Below are 20,257 nucleotides of genomic sequence, written 5' to 3' on the forward strand. Positions count from 1 at the left end.
TTTATATCAGTCCGTGAAAGAAACAGTTGTACAAAATTTGCTAATCAGTGAACTCATAGCTTTCTTCACTCATAAAGTCAGCCTTATGATCCAAGTAGGCTACGTTTTTAACCGAGTGTAGTTTAACTGAAGATGCCGGTAAGGTTTTCTCTGCTCAGATCAGTTCATGTGAGACGTAAACTTGTATTTTCACAGTGCAATGTGTCCTTGGATTTTAAATTTTGTCACTGGCACGATCTTTCTCACAACTATGTCCCAGACACAGCCTCTCCAACCAGCATGTCCCAGATAACAGTTTCCAATACAACAATGAAAATTCCAAGTTACAGACTGAGTACCATACGTATTGTCAGATCCACATGGGTGAAAAGCACTGAATATTACGGTACAGTAGCATGATTAACATGCAATATTGAATGATGAGATGAAATGCATCTTTACATATCACAAAGTCTTTTTATTTTATACAAAGGATTAAAACTTCAGTCAATTAAGATTAAATAGATTACACTGCACACATGGACCCGAAGTCAAGAAAAATTTAAAAATAACTATGTCATATACAACATATACAAAGTCTAGAAAATGAATTCTAGAAATTATTTCATGTATGCATAGCATTTTCTATATATTTGTGTGGGCAGATTCCACCTGCCACATAGCAAACTCTGTCACTTTGTCTAAAACATGCATATGTAAAGCAAATCAAAACAATAAAATAAATGGTGGTTCAACCTATTTCACTTGTATTGTGGAATGCGAAAGGTTTCGGCTAAAAAATATAAGGAATTATCAAAAAAAACAACAATCTGAAACCAAACTATGCATAGAAATGTAGTCTTGCAATATCACCGTGGTGGTTAGTGATGATATCGGTGAGTTCTTGAAGATCTCTCATTCAAGAACTTAAAAACGTGACAAACCAACTATTCAATTACTGTGGTGGTGTGACATAACACTTGAAAATCAATAGCTTTACTGACCAAAACATCACATTTGATAACAGCAGATATGTCTTCATTGCTTTTTTCTTTCCTTGAGAAATGAAGACACATCCATTTTTATCCCTAGTTACACATTGCAGTAAACACATTGCTTCTATCTTTTCTGAAATTGTAAATGCAGTAAAAAGTATTATGTACACTCTGTTCCTAGTGCTTAGAAAGAATATTTCAAATACTATGAGAAAAGGAAGATTCCTTGTGCCTTTTACATTCTTATCTTCATGTCTATTTCAAACCAAAAATATATACAAATACAAAACAAAATATCTCTCAAGCAAATCAGTTCAGAACAAAACCTATGAAGACTTTTAAGTTTATTATTTAATTAATTTAACTTACACCACAAGAAATTAACACAGGTATATAAGTCATTATGGTCTATAATACAGGCATGTAATTGAGACAATGGTTACTCCGGAATGGAAGGGACACAATGTGTTCTGCAGACTCAATACACCAAAAAGATCACGTGATGACAGTATGAAGAAACCCATGTGTACAAACGTATATGGAAATACACATATTGCTCAGCGCATTGGTGCATGTTGGTTTGTTTGCACCGTGTTCCATTCAAATTCCGGCTTTAACCTAATAGTCCTCTACACAAAGTAATTTGCATAAGTTAAACAGGAATTTTGGTTGGTCAAATACACAATCATGAGATAATTGATAGCTCATCACCTTTTGTTTTGAATCTAACACAAATGACCTACAGCAATTTAGGAAATTTGATTAATTCTTTGAGTGATTAATATTCAATGATTAATTTGACTTTTCTGAGGATTTATACAATGACATACAGAAGAGTGAATAAGTTCAAGTTGTCATTACTAGGTAGTTATCATATGGAAAATGGCATATCCTAGCTGCAATATCAGATTAGATTGAAATTAAAGTAAGCCTGCATAATGAATATGTCATCTATGTCATTGCACATCAGATATGGCTGGTACAATAATAACAGAATTAATGAAAATATCACTTGCAGTTTGATCAATGGAAAGGTGTTTTGTATGTAAAGTGTGACTTTGTTTTGGGAACAGAGTTGTGCTGAATTCACAGATACCGTATCTTTGTGTTGACTTGTAAAGTGAGTTTAAATTTTGACAAACAAAAATATGACTCATTAACTCTCTGGACACATCATGCAACTTACTACAAAACATTTTGTCCAGTTACTGAGTGAGTTGTCTTGACTCGGACTACCACTAGCTTTTAGTAATAGACCTGACCACAAAAATCTGTTTGAAAACCAGCAACTGTAGCGTATTGTATACATTAAATCTGGCAGTGCAAAAAATATCAAATCACACCAATGAAATTAATCTCAGCAGAGTTGAAAGGTCAGCAATATGCAATATACAATCTCCCATCATGCATTGGGATCATCTCAAAATCTTACACCCATACTTTGATGCCTTTGTGTGTTTTTCAAAGCTGTTTGTACAGTTTTCTGACAAAATTCTACAAAATTCATGACAACAATGTCAAATTCAAGAATTTACAATTTTGCTATGTGGAGGGCTTTCAGCATATTGCTGTCATTGTCATTCACACAGCAAATCACATATAAACATATTGAAGTCAAATAGGACATGACTTTTCATGCAATGTTCAAATTTGACAATATCTTTTCTTATTATGATTGGTCAATTTATAACCATGGAGACAGTATCATGGGATGTGTCTCACCGATTTGTTGAAGTAAATTAAGACAATATTCCTTGATCTGAAAGACCAATTGATTTTGAAAATACAGCTTTGAAGAACACAGTCACCATGCTATATTCGTAGCATTAACTCTCATAATGCTAAGCTAGATTGACTGAAATTTAAGACACATGAGTTTCGGCAGAAGCAAGGAAAACTATTATTGAAGGGCACTTTAAACATTATCAGAATCCATGCATCTGGCGGTAATACACAATATGTGTGAATAAATACGTGGACGGTATTTTCTCAGTAACCCTTACTCAAAGAAGAGGATGTTAAGTTTGGCATTTTGTGCTGGTACACAATGTGATAATTAGAAAAATGTTAGGAGAGTGGTTGAACACCTTTGCAAACTCTTTCATGTACATTTAGTCTTATACAAAGGTCCAACCTTTCTCTGCTACAAATATTGCTGTTGACCTCCTGCACAGTGTCAATGTGTATGAACACAGCCAAAAACTTCACAAGGTGAACTGCAAAAAATATACTTACTAAACCTTCTCATACTGATAAACTTTAAAAAATGGACGGACTTAAAGAGAGATGGAGCTGGACTTGGAGTAGCTCTAACTGATACATGACTCATACTGTTTCTGCCATGCGACGTACTCATCTTTCAACTTGAGAGCTGATGGTTTGGTGTGTGCTAAAGCACTCTCTACATCATGGTTGGTGACTGGATCAACCTTCAGTTCTGGAACAGAGTCACCTTAATAACAAAGTGAAAACATTTTTCCTTTATTCAATACAGTCAAGATTAAAGCTCATCAGATGTACTTGTTGATGATTGTGTGAGTTAAAGAGTATCCAAACACAAGAAAAATATGATCTTCCACACCAGCTTTCAAATATAAAAACTAAAATTAAATGTAAGTAAAGCAAACATTCTTTGTGCATTCATGACGATTTAGAAACAACAGGGCAAAGTACAACAGAAAACGTAGTCAATCAAAATGTGGAAAATTAAGTAATCACAGGTGATGGCAACTAGTTAACAACGTAGATGCTATGGATCTCTGGTTTATGTCAACAAAGTCAAATGTTTTCTGAAGTTTTCTATGACATATGGAAATATCTACCATGAACAAATAAATGATGAGTGTTCAGTCATAATCTATTCTAAAGGTAATCGGAGTTCTATTTTGAGAGATTTACTTGGAATTTATGCATTCAAGGACATTTATATGTTAACGTGAGTACAGGCATGTATCAGTAGTCATGGACTTATAGAGGTTTTGTTTATGTCAGAGACAGGTTACATCAGAATTGACAGAGACAAAGAAAAGACACTACATAGAGGAAGACTGGTATACGGATGGTTAGTGTCATAAGCAGGAAAGGTTATGTTACATTGAAGTTCTTTCATGCCCACATTCCATTCCAATCCAATGATCTTTTCCTTCCTTGACATCACAGCCATCATGTTAATGGATACAGTCACTCAGAAATTTAGTGTCACATTGTTCATGCAAAATGTCATCAAATCTGACGGAATCATAGACTCACACTGTTGCAGGCTGGGTTAGGAAACCTTCCCATCAAAATTCGAGATAAACTTTCCACCCTATATTTACTATGATATGGAATGAGCCCATGTACGTAAGTCAAAAAAGACCATTCCATTACACAGAAACATGGTAGTGGTAGGTTTATATAGCCAGCAACATTCAAGGCTACACTTGTATACCAACATTAAAGGTAGGATAATTGTAGCTGGTCATTTACTGTATGCTACCTATGCTTTTGTAATATTAAATGCTTTCCACCCTTTGACTGAACCGAAATGAAGGTATATGACCCATGTCCAGTTCAAGGGGTTAAAGGTCATCATGCTCCACAGCATAGTGACTAGCATACTGCTTGAAGATTTGTTGAATGACAAGGTGTACTGTCACAGTCTGAGAAGTAGACTCAAAGATTCAGTAGTGTATGGGTGCTTGACCGTCTCCACTTCAACCAGGGTTTGTTGAGAACCAGGGTTTGAGTTGGTAGAGTAACACCAATACATGAATCTTTCAGTCTATTTGAGAAGAAATGAATGGAGTATCTCTGATCATGTGAAAGTGGCATTGTCTTTCTGTGACATTTCTCAGCAGCTTATTTTTAAGTCAACAGTAAATATTTGACTATGCAATTATGTACAGAAAATAGTACAATTGAGAAAAGACAATTTAGGACCATTTCAACTTTGAGCGGAAGCACCCTGAATGTTTGCATTCACTTTGATTTACATCATTGAGCAACTATAAAAGCTACAAGACACATGGCACACAGAATGTGTATTCATAGCATACCTTAATACCTCAATGTAGAAAACAAACGATGATCAATCTTCAAAAATAAAAATTTACCAGGCATTGGAAATGCCAACTTCTCTGAAAATGCTACATGTATTTGTTATTTCCCAAATTCTGTACATCGTTGCAAGATCAAATATTGACCATTGCTGTTACTATAGCATGTTTAAAAGATCTTATGATGGGAAATGAAATTTTTAAGCACTGATAATGTATCGTACTTTTGCTAATTGACTATTACCTGCCATGTACTAGCAACTACTTCCTACTTGCTTCATTACATTTATCATGGTTAATATTTATATTACGCAGTTTAATGAATCTGTGTAGCTTTCTGTGGCAAATGATCTTCTGAATCTTCAGAAGAACAACAGGATTTGTGAACACTTCATGGTACATCTTATAGATTCATTTTCTGTCACTGGGCTGAGTGTGGCTCAAACTAGCAATGAGTGAGACCGCAGTGATATGGATACATCTTTACCTCTATAAAATATTGAACATGGGTAGTCATGCTTTAAGGTCGGCATTTACAGAAGACACCATGAGTGACATGAGTAGAGTCTAACCAGAGGAACTGGAAAACCATAGCAAATGGTTAATGAAAAGTAATTACAGACACTAGCAGACTGCTTCACATGTCAATTCAACAAGATTTCAAGCAGGTGTAGCCTGGAATTTTCACCCCAGCTTAATTCCCTGTACTTTGGAATGATCCCCATAGGTAAAGCTATAGTGGGTCATCCCATTCTACAGGCATTAGAGGAGCGAAGGGCTATTTTTTTCTCAGTCCATGTGACTGTGTATTACACAAGTGAAAGTACTCACTATGCCAATATAGATTAGGTTGGGATCCCAGAGCTGCATGCGTCAACAATGATTTGATGAAAGTAAGAGAGAAACAGACAACAACACAAAAGATTTACATAAGAAAAATCACAAGTTACGACACTGTGTGGTAAAACTTGGTTATAAAAGGGATTCTAGTAAGCCTGGTGTTAATTTTAATAGTACAGTCAACAGGACAACACTTACATCAATATCGATATTATGCAATATTTTCTAGATTCGAGGTCATTCTTTAAGTATGGCTATTGGGATTTGGGAACTTTTGATTTCAAGTCAAACGAAAAATTGATCAACCCTACTATACCAAGGAGGAAGTTTAATATAAATATCATTGGCTTTCCCAGATGTTCCCGTTTCCCTTCCATCCAAGGGTTGTATGAACTTTAAGAATTAAATAGTTGGCTCTACTTTGTCGTAAAAGAATTAAATAGTTGGCTCTACTTTGTCGTAAACCCTGATTTTGGTCTAATCTTCTTGATACACGTTAAAAAAGGATATTACACTGCCGCCATTAGCTTGTTTATTTATTTTAACCATACACAATATACAATATACTCATACATGTACATGTGTGTAGTAATTTGTAACGTCAATGCTGTAAAACAGAAAGCCAAACGTGTTTTGTGAAACAATATCACTTACACTGACAGATATTGGTGAAACAAAACTTCTGCCAAATGTATTAACGTTCAACCTAAAAGTCATTTTCAAACTTTCTGAGCCAAATTATCAGATATTCTCAAAAGACCTGACCCACACCCAATAGCTTGAAGTAGAAGCAGGAAATCAATAGATTACACATCTCGTAGTCACATTCCACTTAATAAATTGTATTTTTGATTCACAAATTGAGCACTGTATCAATATTGATCTCAAAGTTTACTTTGTTTACTGCTATTCACATGCTTTCATTACTCTTTGTGTATTACAACAAGCTACATGTAACAGTTATACCTAGTATATTACAATTATATTCCTTATAAACACATTGGCTGTCAATAGTGATTTTTTCAACACTAGATGTCATTTGCTGCTACCATAAATACCCAGGATACATCACTTTGCTTCCTCGTTAGACACTGAACTGGTTCAGTCGCAATCTTCAGACCAACATGCTTTCCAACATATCACTCCTGAGAAAAGTTTCACTGACACCATTTTATATCCACTACCCGCCTTACGTGAAAACAACAAATCACACATTTATTTGCTGGAAATTGCCAGGATTTGAGGACACAGGGTCAGCAGGACACTGTCTGGTGATGAAATCACTCACCTGTACTGTGATTCTCTAAGATTTCAAATATTTTTCTAAGAGGTCTCATGGCAGCTTCTTTACAAACTAACTTGATATCTGCTCCTGAATATCCTTCTGTTCTCTGGTGATCAATAAAACAAAAACAAGTTTTCGATGCAGAAGTTGCAAATACTTCAAAAGTACATGCCAAATTGCTTAGCCCTTTTCTGTATGATGATATCATCATCAACGGGAAACAAAATCACTCAGCAATGTGATGCCAGTATGTTTTGCCTAATACTGCAATCACAGTGATTATTGGTCCTTGCACGGTCAAAGTTCACTGCACTGAACATGTACCATATAGGTAAATTGGTACTCCTTGATGCAGATATTTTTGAGTTGAAAGAGCGATTTTGAAATATGTGACTGACAGTATGAAACGTTTCTTGACCCTTTCACACTCCCTGATTTGCTGTGAAACTTCTTTTGCCTGTCTTATATCCAATGCCCTTTGTGGTCTACCAGGACAACAGCAATTGCACTTTCGGAAGCTTTACGGAAATTCGATGTATGATGTGTGAATCTACCTGAAGCATAGGTGGCAATGAAGATGGAAAGAATTGATGGGAAGTACTATGAGTTGATAGAAATGGATGATGAATATAAAAATCAAATGTGTCACAATCATGGTACTCACCTCAGCAAGACGTTTGTAATCTAGATTGGATGTTATTGATAAAGGTTGTTCTGCATTAATCACTGGTGGCAAATGAGTTTCAAACATTTTCTTTCTTGCTTCATAAATTGGTAAATCTACAAGGATTCTCTTTTCTAACCGTCTCAACATGGCGTGGTCCAACTCCCTACAAGAGAAATCCCAAAGCGTTACTGTTTGAGTATCATTTCACAGTAACACAGTGAGGTGGATGTTGGTGATCTGGTATCAAAATGAGTCTCAGCAAATGTTGACATGGTCATTCCATGCCAACACATTTACACATTGTCTGTGTAGAGAAGCAAGTGTTTTTAATATGCTGTTGTGTGTGTGTTCACATTACAGCAATGTGTCCTTCGATAGATGTGTTCACTAAAAATGAACAGTAGCTTGAACAAACACAACAGCACATTTAAAAACACTTGCTGCCATACACATTACTGGTAGCATTGAAGCAATGATGGTACTAGCACACATTATTGTACCATCATGATGGACATACAGCCAGCAGTGATGACTGTATAATCTTTCTCTCACTTAATAACAAATATTTCAGACAGAACAAGCAGATAAAAAGTACATGATCTTTATCAAGAAAATTGAACTTCAATAAACAATAGGAAGAATATTTTCTTTTCTATGAAATGTTAATGACATGTAATTGTTAAACAATATTACAGGAGACACATCTTATTGTTCTTGTCAAAGATGAATACCCTTGATGAGATGAAAGTGAAAGTAATTTGTCTCTAAAAGATTTGCATAGACTAGAGTGAATTAAATTGAGATACACAAAGACAATTCAATACAGGTGTACCAAGTTGAGGAAAATAACCCTTTCACCACCATGGTTTGTCCCAAACCCATTGTTATCAATGGTGAGTGTGGACCTGTTTACAAGGAATGGGGGGTAATAGGTTGAAGGAGTATTGCTGATGAGATTGCACTGAAAACCTTTTTCGAATTTCAATGGAAAATATACTTTATAGATAGACACACACCAATACAAGAAATGCATCAAGGAATATGTCCCGTACTCCTGATAGGATTAAACAGGAAATATATCACAATTGATTAAACTTCATTGCCATGAAAAGACTGGCATAGCGTGAGTTAGATCACATGACAACATGTAGGACATCAGCCTGATCAGATGAAAAGTGTGTCACTTAAACTGTTAGACAATGTCTTACCATGGTAGATTGGATGCAGCTAAGAGAAAGACCAAATCGTCTGATCTTGCCAAGCCATCCATTTGAACTAACAATTCTGTCTTCATTCTCCTACTGCCTTCATGCTCACTGCAGAACAATGAGACAAGAGATAGTACCATCACTCATTATGAGCAGATTGTCATCACAAATCTACCAAGTTTGTTTGGAATGTGATTGACCAAACTGTCTTTGGAATCTTTACATATTACGTACATACAGCTTTGAAAGCTTTACTGTAGAGAATTTCTATTGGGAAAGTTGGCCTACAATTCGACAGTTGTAACTTTCATGGGGACAACCTTTGGTCTCATTTATATTATCACAATGTTCATAACATAGAGTATGTTAATTTTTCCATTGTGGATTTTGCTTCAAAGCGTAAATACGGTCCATACACTCCAAGTAAATGAAAATTTAAGTACATTAAAGTAATTTAAATTTTAGCAATTTTCAAGGATTTTTTTGAGGTACAAAATAGCATTGCAAGGTATCAGTTTCAAGATACATCGCTTTTAATTTTAAATGTCATTTTTGAGATATCATGATGAATCATTTCATCAAACTATGGGAGGATTATCAATTTTCCACGACTTTCCAGAGACCAATTTCATTTTCAAGGACTTTTCAAAGACTTTCCAGGAGGCCTTACAATTCAAGGACTTTCCAGGAGTGTATGGACTCTTTTAAATCTAACAAGGAATGGCCCTCTAAGAATTTGCTGACTCACTCCAGCTATAACCCAGTGCTCCGTTATTACATCATAGAAGTGTTGATATGACACAGAATTCATCACTAATACATTTTAAAGATGGGATGGATCAAGTTCATAAAGTACTTCTGGAATGCTTGTTTCTGAAAAGAAATAAGTTCAAGGTGAATCTAGGATGATATTGAAGACTTTAAGTTCAAGGTGAATCTAGGATGATATTGAAGACTTTAAGTTCAAGGTGAATCTAGGATGATATTGAAGACTTACGCTCCTCCTTGACCTCCTCTTTGGCTCATAATAGATTCTAATTCATCAAGGAAGATGGTTGAAGGTGCATGAAATCGTGCTAATTCAAATAAAACCTGTAACAGGACACAAGGACAATATAAATGTAAGTGCCAAATAAAAAAACCATGCCTTGAAAGTTAACGCATATTCTCAATCATTCAGTTACTTATCAGTAATGAACAGCTAGTAAGGCTATTTTGTGTGGATATAGCACCTCTCAAGGAAAAACTGGATATTTGAAAGGTACAGTATGACTCCCCTGGCTTGAGGTGGTAGTTTACACTGTTATGAACCTCATCAAAATATAATCTGATAAAAGTTTGACACAGTTGTGCAAAACACGTATGGTTATTTCATGTGTGAAGGTGGCGGAGGAGATGATCATACAAGTTGAGAGAAGTCATCTTATATAATATGTTTGCATGTGCCACATGCACAACATAACATGTGTGCTACCAGTGTAAGCACTCATACTGCCATAAAGGTGCGGGATTGCTGGATAGCCAAAATAGCCAGCTTTGACATATTTAGCAGCTATTTAGCTAAGAGGGTTTACAGCAATGACTCAAGGGATAATTAGCGGCTATTCAGCTATTATGTTTGGGACCTAATGACGGAAACTTAATAGCTGCTTCGGGGTTGTTGAGCAGCTATTCAGCTATTCTGCTATGATACCAAAATTCTTGGCTATTCAGTTATTCAAGCTAATAGCCGTTTTTAGCCGCTATTAGCCAATGTTAGCTGGCTATTAGCTGGCTATCAGCTATTTTCTTATCAATCATATTCATGCAAAATCACTGTCATGTTTTCCCGTATTAATTATTGCCTTGCCTGGAAACTGATAATCATTAACACGCCGAATGAGGTGACAAACAATTCGTACGTGTATTTTCTGACTTTTTTATTACATTTCAACATTTGCTTTAAACTCGAGAAGTCTTGCAATGTCTTACGGTGCGATTACTCTTGCATTGCAGCACCTGTTTGTCGATATCTCTCTTATTTACACCAATTATTCCCACTGCCGATCTTAGTGATCTTGCAACTGCTCTTCCGCTTTTCCACATGAACTTACTGGTCGCAGTTCTTTGTCTGATTTAGAACCTGTGTAATCAGTCATTAATGTTTGTCGCCGGGATCAGTATCTGTTAAAACCTGTAAAGTGGGCATAAACATTACCAATTCTCATGTACAGCGTGATCTTTTGGCGTGATTCTACCCTTCGCTTTTAACTTAAAGACAATGAACAAAATTATCACGTTCACCATTTCCTCCGTAGAGCCCTGCTCGACAAGAAATGCACAATGCAATTAGGTATTTCTGAAGTAACCGAACATTTGATATTACTTTCTTGGTTCTACCCATATTCTCGCACATCTTTCATTTAATACAGAGGCCAAGCCAAAACAACAGCTTATCGTCCAAACGCTTGTGTATCTTCCTATGTAAGTACTTGTCAGTTGTGGGAAGTCTTCTACAAACAATTTTTGTGTTCAGCTGCAAACTGACATGCATATTTAATAAGTCTTTGAACAAAAAGACAATGCAAAACCCGTCACTGGTATTTGATTAGCCTCTGCATGAATGTCGGTACAATTAATCACATGAAACTTTTCCAGACACAAGCAATCACATGAAACCTTTTCAAACAGAGACTAACTGACCATAACTACTCTACCGCTCAACCAGCCATGTTACTTAATATATTTCTTGGTTCTACAAATCGCAAGATTCCCCGATCATTTCGTTTTACAACAAAATTTTTCATGCCAGTGAATGACATCCTCAATACGTACAATTTGTGATTTCTTCAGCTCTGTGGAGGGACCGTGTCTCAATGCAGAAAAAATGCCATGTGTGTGGTTAGTAGAAACTTACACTTGCATGAAAAAAATATCTTCCATAAAGAACTCAATACTACGTTCTTGGTTCTACAATACTTATTCAGTATATTTATGAGATGTCTAATTCTTTGTACACCTAAGTGAAAGTCACGATCGTAACTTCCTTGGTAATAAGTAGTTGTCAAGCTTTTTCAGACATGTCCACTGCTTAGCTTGTAGCCAGCTAATAGCTGGCTAATAACAGCTAATAGCGGCTAAAAACGGTTTATAGCTTGAATAGCTCAATAGCCAGCCCATTTAGGCCGCGGGAGTTGTTAGCTGGTAGCCAGCTAATAGCTAGCTAAGAGTGGCTATTAGCGGCTAAAAACGGCTAATAGCTTGAATAGCTCAATAGCCAGCCCATTCCCACTGCGGGAGTTTTTAGCTGGTAGCCAGCTAATAGCTGGCTAATAACAGCTAATAGCGGCTAAAAACGGCTAATAGCTTGAATAGCTCAATAGCCAGCCCATTTCGGCATCAGGAGTTTGTAGCTGGTAGCCAGCTAATAGTAAGCTAAGAGTGGCTATTAGCGGCTAAAAAGGGCTAATAGCTTGAATAGCTCTATAACCAGCCCTACAATAATCATTTGTTTTTAGCTGAATAGCTACCTACTACGTTTATTAGCAGCTAAAAGTGTCCTGTGGAAATTAATAATAGCTTCAATAGCCACAAACAGCTAAATATAAGCTATTCTTATGGCTAACGTAGCTATTAGCTACCTAGCTATTTAGGGGGCTATTCAGCTATCCAGCAATCCCGCACCCCACTCCATACTGCCAATCAATTGCCATCTTAGCTGTTGTTCTACTGTGTATTGCTGCTTGCACAAGCTCTTTGTCACTTGATTCTACAAGCTGGTCAATGGGTCTACTCCACAATAAAATGGTTGTGATGTGTTCCACAGACTCAGTAGGTCCAAAGATCCTGTGATACCAATTCAACCAAACCACGGTGTACGAACGTGTATAGAAATGCACATATTTCTATGTGCATTTGTACACATAGTTTTCTTTATACCATGGTTCATTTGAATTCCAGCTTAAACCATTTGAATATCAACCTGAGTCTGGCATGGTGATCTGTTTTAACTCATGGAATTTTGATAATTTGTGGGAGTTTGCAGATGCTCTTCACATGACAAATTTTATCATGTAACAGCCAATCAAATGCTTCAATTTTCAGTGTTTGTTTAACATTTTTACTATGGGCCAAAGTCTTCTATTTGAGAATATAAACCCTAGGCTTCAGCCAATGTGATGGCTGGACATATAGATTGCATCTTGAAATGAAACTGCAAAAACGTACCAGATGTCTACAGAATATAACATGTTCACTTTTGATTGGACAGTACTTTACTACGGCGCTGTCATTCGTTTCTGGAATTTGGTAACCAAGGCTTTACGAGTAAATAAAACACCCTGAATTGAGCACTCTGATTGGTCAATCAACAGTAGATAGTTTTTAAGTAATCAGTAGCCACCTGGAATTGTTCTAATTTGGAACCAAACCTGTATATAACGGTTACCATTCTGACTTCGAATGACCTCTGCCAAAAAATACTGAAATGGGTCTATTTAAACTTATTTTATAGCTGAAAAATGATTCTTTCAGAAATTAAATGTATGTATCATGATTTTCAAGAGATTTATGATATTGACCTTTATCATGACTGTTATCTATTCATAAATTCATCACTTAGTACACCATCCGCACTGAAAGTAATGCCACATCCACCCTCTATAGAAAGCCCACCTCCATATATGGTAGTGGTCACTTGTTCTTGGTCCCTTGGGTGACCACTATTCACATTTTTGACTGTAATTAATTACTTACTCACAAGTTAGTATAATTTAAACATTGTTGGAAATAGGGTCCTGCATGTATATATGATGTGTAAATATCAGCACAACTGAACACAGTCAACAAATGGCATCTGAACTTACTCATACTACCACACAACTCCTAACGCTTGAGCTTTCACGACAGTCAAGATTTTTCAAAGTCAAAATTTGACCACTGAACACTCACCCTGACAAGTTTTTCAGAATCTCCTCTCCATTTGCTGACAATACTTGAAGCTGAGATATTGAAGAATGTAGTGTTACATTCCGTAGCCACTGCCTTGGCTAAAAGTGTCTTTCCAGTACCGGGCGGACCGTACAAAAGCAAACCTTTCCACGGTGAAAGAATACCAGTAAATAATTGTGGATACTGAAAAATCAAAAATCATGAAAATATGAATATATTATATCACAATTTTTCTGCAAATTTATATGAAACACTGTTGCTAGTGTACTTTCAGGTAAGGTTTTAGATAATGGTATTACAATATGGGAAAATTTGATATTGCCATAAAATGACAAAAGTGGTGAAAAATGGTGACATTTACTTCTCTCTGCATCTATTCATTGATGACTGATTTTGAGTATTTACCATACCAACAGTTTTTTCAATTGATCAATAGATTCTTCAAAGAATACAACCAATAACTTGCGATGTACGTAAGATTAGGAAATGACAGAAATTGCATGTACAGTATTTTTTACCCTTTATATGGATCTAAAAATGAGTAGTAAGGTATGTACTTTTAAGGAAGAATGCACCTTGGGAACAGATACTCAGACTCTGAAACTTTTACAATACCTTTTTTGTTTACCAATTGTGGGGACTCATTTTGAAGCTCTTGGAGTAAATACACTTTTCACTGGCTTATTTTTGTGAAAATCTGAAATTTTTTTTATTCCCCTTTGGAATTAACACAGGGGTGGTAGCAATTTTGAGCTTCAAGTGTTGGTAAAATTATTGGGTAATTTGTTTTGTAGTACCAAACTTTACACAGTGACCCCCATTTTTTATTAACTTCAAAAGGGGTTTTAAAGTATTTCTCATGAAACGTTTGAACAAATATATTTCAAATTGTACGTGTATTCTACCTTAATGAATAATAATATAAACCCATTCCTTTGTGTGCATAAAAAGAACAAAAATGACAGAATGGGGTAATGACTGAAGTTATCTTGTAACTGACTGACTTCCATGGTTGATTGCTAATCTCTTTAATCAATAGTATGGTTTGATCTGAAGTTACACAAAGCCTTGTTAGGAATTGAGTGATTGTTTATTACCTGTAACTAACTTCAATGAGAACAAATTACTGTTATGCACAAAATAATTAATTCATTAACCAATCATTAAGTACCATTGTTGTTTTTATCCTAGTAACTGCCATTCATTACTTTCAACACACTACAATGATCTTTCAGTCAGCCGCCTTGTTTTGTTTAAGTATTCAACAAGACGCATGTACACAGTACAGATGGTCATTTTCCTCTCACCACAACATTGATAACAGAATGCACTTAGCTAATTTGAAAAACACTTCTTAATATTTTAAGTGAAAGCATACTCTATATGTTGCATAAGTGTGTTGACCTTAACCTACAAACACAGTCTGATTGGGATAAAAAACTCAGCAGTGCCTTTCACAAGTTCTTAGGAATATCTATTGCACGCCTGCTATGGTACCGTTGTGTGTACACACAAAGGATCTTATCTCAAACACTTTCGGTCAAACATTGGGTTGAATTCTGTATTTTTATGACTACACATACAAAGAACTAATTACCAGGTTCATAAAATGAACAAAGAGAACTTAGTTGGGGTCCTACAGTTGAAAAACTTTGATATTTTTTTTTAAATCTTGTAGTCTGTTGACTGATTCATTTTAGTTTATTATCAGTATTCATTCAAAGGTGAGATGTCATGACCCATGTCACTATGGAGACCACACTTTGAATAACAATGTGTACTATTATATGTGGTACACTGAAATAAAAATTGCATTGAAATTAAACAAACTTCGTTGAGTTGAATTTGTTAAAACAAATACTTGAATATTTTATGGGTAATTTAAAAAGGTTTATGCATAATCCATGCAGTGAGCAACATGTGAAGTTCTGCTTTCTTTTGTTTTAATGACTCGTAGAATTTACGAAGATGGGAGGATTCAGTTGCATTTCAAGTATTTGCTAACTTCTGCTCATCAGGAGTCACTGTATCGACTTAATTCCTTTTTGTTCACCTTTTCAATAAATAGATCGGCATTTAATGACAACCAATATTATTTTATGAGAATGTAAAAACTTGCCAACGGTTTGAGGAGTGAATATCCCGATAAAATGAAATGTTAGCACAACTTCCATTGCACCATGCACATGATTGTGTTTCCAGTCATTAAGAACTTAGGGTTAAATCATACAATTGAACCAGTCAGTAGTGCAAGAAGCAAGAAAAATTAAGGGTATTTAATATATTTTTTTCCTTTAAGATGTCTGTTGTTATGGTGTCAGAGTTATGACTTGCATGGAGAACCTTGGTACCACACCCTCTAATAATCACAAATGAATCATTGGTATGCAATGCTGTCTACAATAGCATTTTATGATATGACAAGCTTGTCAATGTTACTCTTAGGTCTCTTTTAAGATGTGGTATTTTCTGTCTTTACACTGCTAAGTTGAAGAAGTGCTTGCTACTTCTTGATGCTTATCTCTTGAGCATCCTTTCCTACAATACATATTACCATGTACCATAATTATCATCAGATATGTAATCAAACTGGTTTCAAAACATCTGTAACTACTGCACTGAAAAATTACAACAAGTGATTATCAAAATAATTTAAACTCATATCAAACACTTGACTTGATGAAAATACTACATTAATGATAATAGCAGAGCAAAGGCCAAGCCAGGAAGGGTTCACAGAATGTAAATGGAAACTTTTATTGATTTCAGTGGGATAAGCCAGTAATTATCATCATATTCTTGTCTTTGGCCTCAAAATAAGTTCTATATATTTGCACAGTGGTTAGACTATAATTGAAACATCTTAGTATATTATCATAAGCATAACGATTCACCAATTAAGAATAAGCAGATAAACAGGTGTAGCTTTTTTTGTGCATAATGGGTTCTGCAACCCTTTGTATCACTGGAAATGGATCAGCAGCTCAGCCGGAAGATTATGGTTGCCCTGTTGCTTTTGTATTTTACATCCAAGAAGATGTGAAGTTTATAGTATTTGTAATAATTTTCCTCAAGTTTCACTAAACATTTAGCTTTCAACCAATTCTATGTAAACTCAGCATTTTGATTCAGCTTTCAATTGCTGCTTACGTGACTGTCGATTGATGTAAAACAGTGATTGGTATATGCCAGTGTGGGAGTCACATAGAATATTACTGTTACAACTATTACTGTACTTGTTTTAGATTGCCTGATATGTCAATTATTGCACAGGTAATCAACCCACTGGTTTCTTTGCCATTAGAATGTAGCATAATTCAACACAATTCCATTCAATTTCATCAAAGATGCTGCTAAATCTTCCTATTCTGAATGAAAATATGCATTGATATTGCCAACTTTAATTCAAAGTCATGCATTCAATGATGAAATAATTGACTGTCTACCGGTACATATGCAAATTGGTGCATAAATCCCCTGAACTTGAATACTTGACTACATGTAACTCTGAAACAATACGCACAGCTGTTTACTGCATGGAAGCAGTAACAAACATTGGTCTCATAGAAGACAAGAGGTATACATCTTCCTTGTTGTTACTACCACTACGATCAGAGAATCTCCTCTGAAATTTATTCATGTTGGAACAAAACTTACCAAAATAGTTCACAGTCCAATGGATTAATTGAATAGCTACACATCGTACGTTGATCATTAAATATCATTGCAAATTGTCTTAACTTTATAAATCAAACATGTCCTTGGCTACTCACTTTGATTGGATACACAACAGCCTCTTTGACCAATCGTTTGGCTCCATCTAAGCCAATGATATCTTCCCAAAATACATTAGGATTTTGTAAGTAAATATCTTTGCTAATGGTCTGTGCCAGCTCTCTCCATTCCATGTTGTAACCAACATAGCCTGCTAGTGGCTTTAGCAAACGTTCCTGTCAATAAAATAGATCAACAATAGAAAACAGATGTGACGTAAGCATTTCAAGTTTGTACAAATATCAGCATTCTTAAAAAATATGAACAGTACAGTTTATTCCTTGTGGAAAAAAAAAGTAATGAAATCATTTAATTTTTTTTTACGCTATTGCTACATATAAATCGATATCATGATTTAAAAATTCAAGCGAAACATTCAGGGAAAAATAAATTGCCATTGTTCAACATTTAAATTTTACAAATGTACCGATTAATGATCAAATGTAATTGTTAATCTCTGTTATGTCCACTGTCACTTTGAATGTCATAAATTACAAATACTTTTTCAGGTATTTTCATTGCTAATAGGAATGAAATACAGAGAACAAAAAGGAGAGAGGCAATTATTGTGAGACTTACAGACGGATCATAAGAATCTTCATTTCCTATGTCTTGTCCGGCACCACGTATTGCATTATTTAACATTGCACGCATATCAATGATGGGACCTCTGCCAGGAGGCAATTTTCTTGGCCCGTTCTGATGTGCTTTGTCATCTTGTTTTGAGCTGACAGTTGAACCAGATACAGCAAGATCTGATAATGGATCTCCATTGGTTAAACTACCATTCACCTAGCAAACAAAATCATAAATCAATGGTAAATATTGATATGAGCTGCGTGTATGTAATTCATAATCATTAAAAGAAACAAACCATAGTACATATGCCATCAATAATTTCTACATGCTAAAAATTTGTGCATTGAATTTTTGAATGTTTCTTTCGTATTTTGATCAGCATAATGTACTCAGTTGAACTTTTGTTATTAAGTTGAATATATCATTACATCACTGATAAATTGCATGACCATAATTTTCGCCATTTCATTTTCAATCTAAGATTATAAATGATTGATACTGATTATTATTGCAATTAATTCAGTGGAATAGATTGACTGAATGAAACACTGATGTGAATATGACGTCTTTTTTGTATTGTATTACAATTGATTGATGACTGACTAAATGACAAAATGACATGACAAGAAATGAAACCTCATAATATCAAACATGATGAAACGTCTCTCCCCAGGTGATTCAAAAATTGACATTTCAGATACCTGAATATATTGGCTGAAGCATGCAGGTTATCAGGTACACAGTCACAATGCCAAGATCCCATGTAATGTATGCCTCAGTACATACAATGAGTACATGTTGTCTGAGACATTTAATGTGTTAAATGATAGGGTTTCATGAATTACTGGGATGTTTACCTTGTGACAGAAGCAACAAGGCCAGCTGGTTCATTTCAGAAAAGTAACATCATGAAGGTAGATTTGAAATATAGAAGCCCATTAAGGGAACGTTACAACTTACATCGACAAATGCTTTATGATCACTGTGGGCAGAACTCTGTACATACAGACTAGATAACCTGTTTGTTTTAACCTGTTCACCCCAATCCCCAATAAACAAGTCCAGGATCACCATTGACAACAATGCGTTGGGCCAAACCATGGTGATGAAAGGGTTAAATTACAAAGACATCTAATATATAAATCTAACATTGCTGGATTTATTTGCCACTTATTACAGTTTCACTTATTACGGTTTCACATGCACCATCACAGTATTATATGGATAACAAAGCTCGATGAAACCATACAAATTTTTTCATAGATAAGTTTACTTCAATGCCGGACTCAAACACTGCGTTTTTATATGGGTTGGAACACAAGAAATATTTACATGTTGATATGTCAGAGGAAATTCCTCAGAGAAGATGTAGGTACACATTTCTAATTAGAAACCATGGTACAGTACTATGGATGTACATCAATATTTTCATTCAAGCAAAAACTGTTCACATAATTTGTACTGTCACTCACGCTGCCCTCGAAGTTATCCCATAATGCATTACTGCAAGTCCAACGCATAAACCGAAAATCTGCTCATTTGGCGTCAAGTCACCAAGGCAAGCAGATCGCCTTCGCTCATCCAATCTTGCCACATATGGCAAGCAATTGCGATAATGACGAATGCCTTATTTCCAAAAATCAGTAAATGACATGCTTTATCGTTCCGTACTTCAGTGAGACACGTTCCACAGTCAGTCAATGACAATGGGGCCGGGGTACCCCAGGCCTCCCACAAGTATCATAGTGTTCACAGCCCCGTGGATTGTTGTAGCGAAGCCAGCTGTTTTTCTCACAGAAACAAGTTGCATAATGTACTCAGTAAAACGTTGTCAGGTACATGTAACATGAAAAGTGACTGGGGTCGAAGTGATAAGGCACCGGGATTGATTTGACCACAAACAACGACAAGAGGGTGTGAATTACTTGAAACGGACAGGGGTCGAGGTGACCTGCTGCCCCGGT

General features: G+C 35.6%; 1 protein-coding gene across 4 annotated transcripts in view; it reads right to left on the bottom strand.

Annotated features, from left to right (window-relative positions):
* Positions 1 to 436: 436 nt before the first annotated feature.
* Positions 437 to 20,257, bottom strand: part of LOC139121942 (katanin p60 ATPase-containing subunit A-like 2) — a 28,938-nt gene continuing 9,117 nt past the window's right edge. For 2 of the 4 annotated variants that reach the window (XM_070687278.1, XM_070687276.1), the window contains 9 exons: positions 18,294 to 18,506; positions 17,714 to 17,890; positions 13,941 to 14,123; positions 10,009 to 10,103; positions 9,012 to 9,119; positions 7,801 to 7,966; positions 7,140 to 7,242; positions 5,843 to 5,875; positions 437 to 3,426 (listed from right to left, as the gene is read on the bottom strand). In XM_070687278.1, the coding sequence (XP_070543379.1) occupies positions 3,284 to 3,426; positions 5,843 to 5,875; positions 7,140 to 7,242; positions 7,801 to 7,966; positions 9,012 to 9,119; positions 10,009 to 10,103; positions 13,941 to 14,123; positions 17,714 to 17,890; positions 18,294 to 18,506 (1,221 nt within the window). In that variant the 3' untranslated portion in view covers positions 437 to 3,283. The remainder of the gene's footprint in view (positions 3,427 to 5,842; positions 5,876 to 7,139; positions 7,243 to 7,800; positions 7,967 to 9,011; positions 9,120 to 10,008; positions 10,104 to 13,940; positions 14,124 to 17,713; positions 17,891 to 18,293; positions 18,507 to 20,257) is intronic. The other 2 variants (XM_070687279.1, XM_070687277.1) reach the window with 1 other exon arrangement.

This window comes from Ptychodera flava, chromosome 21 (assembly GCF_041260155.1).
Source record: "Ptychodera flava strain L36383 chromosome 21, AS_Pfla_20210202, whole genome shotgun sequence".
Classification (NCBI taxonomy): Eukaryota; Metazoa; Hemichordata; class Enteropneusta; family Ptychoderidae; genus Ptychodera; species Ptychodera flava.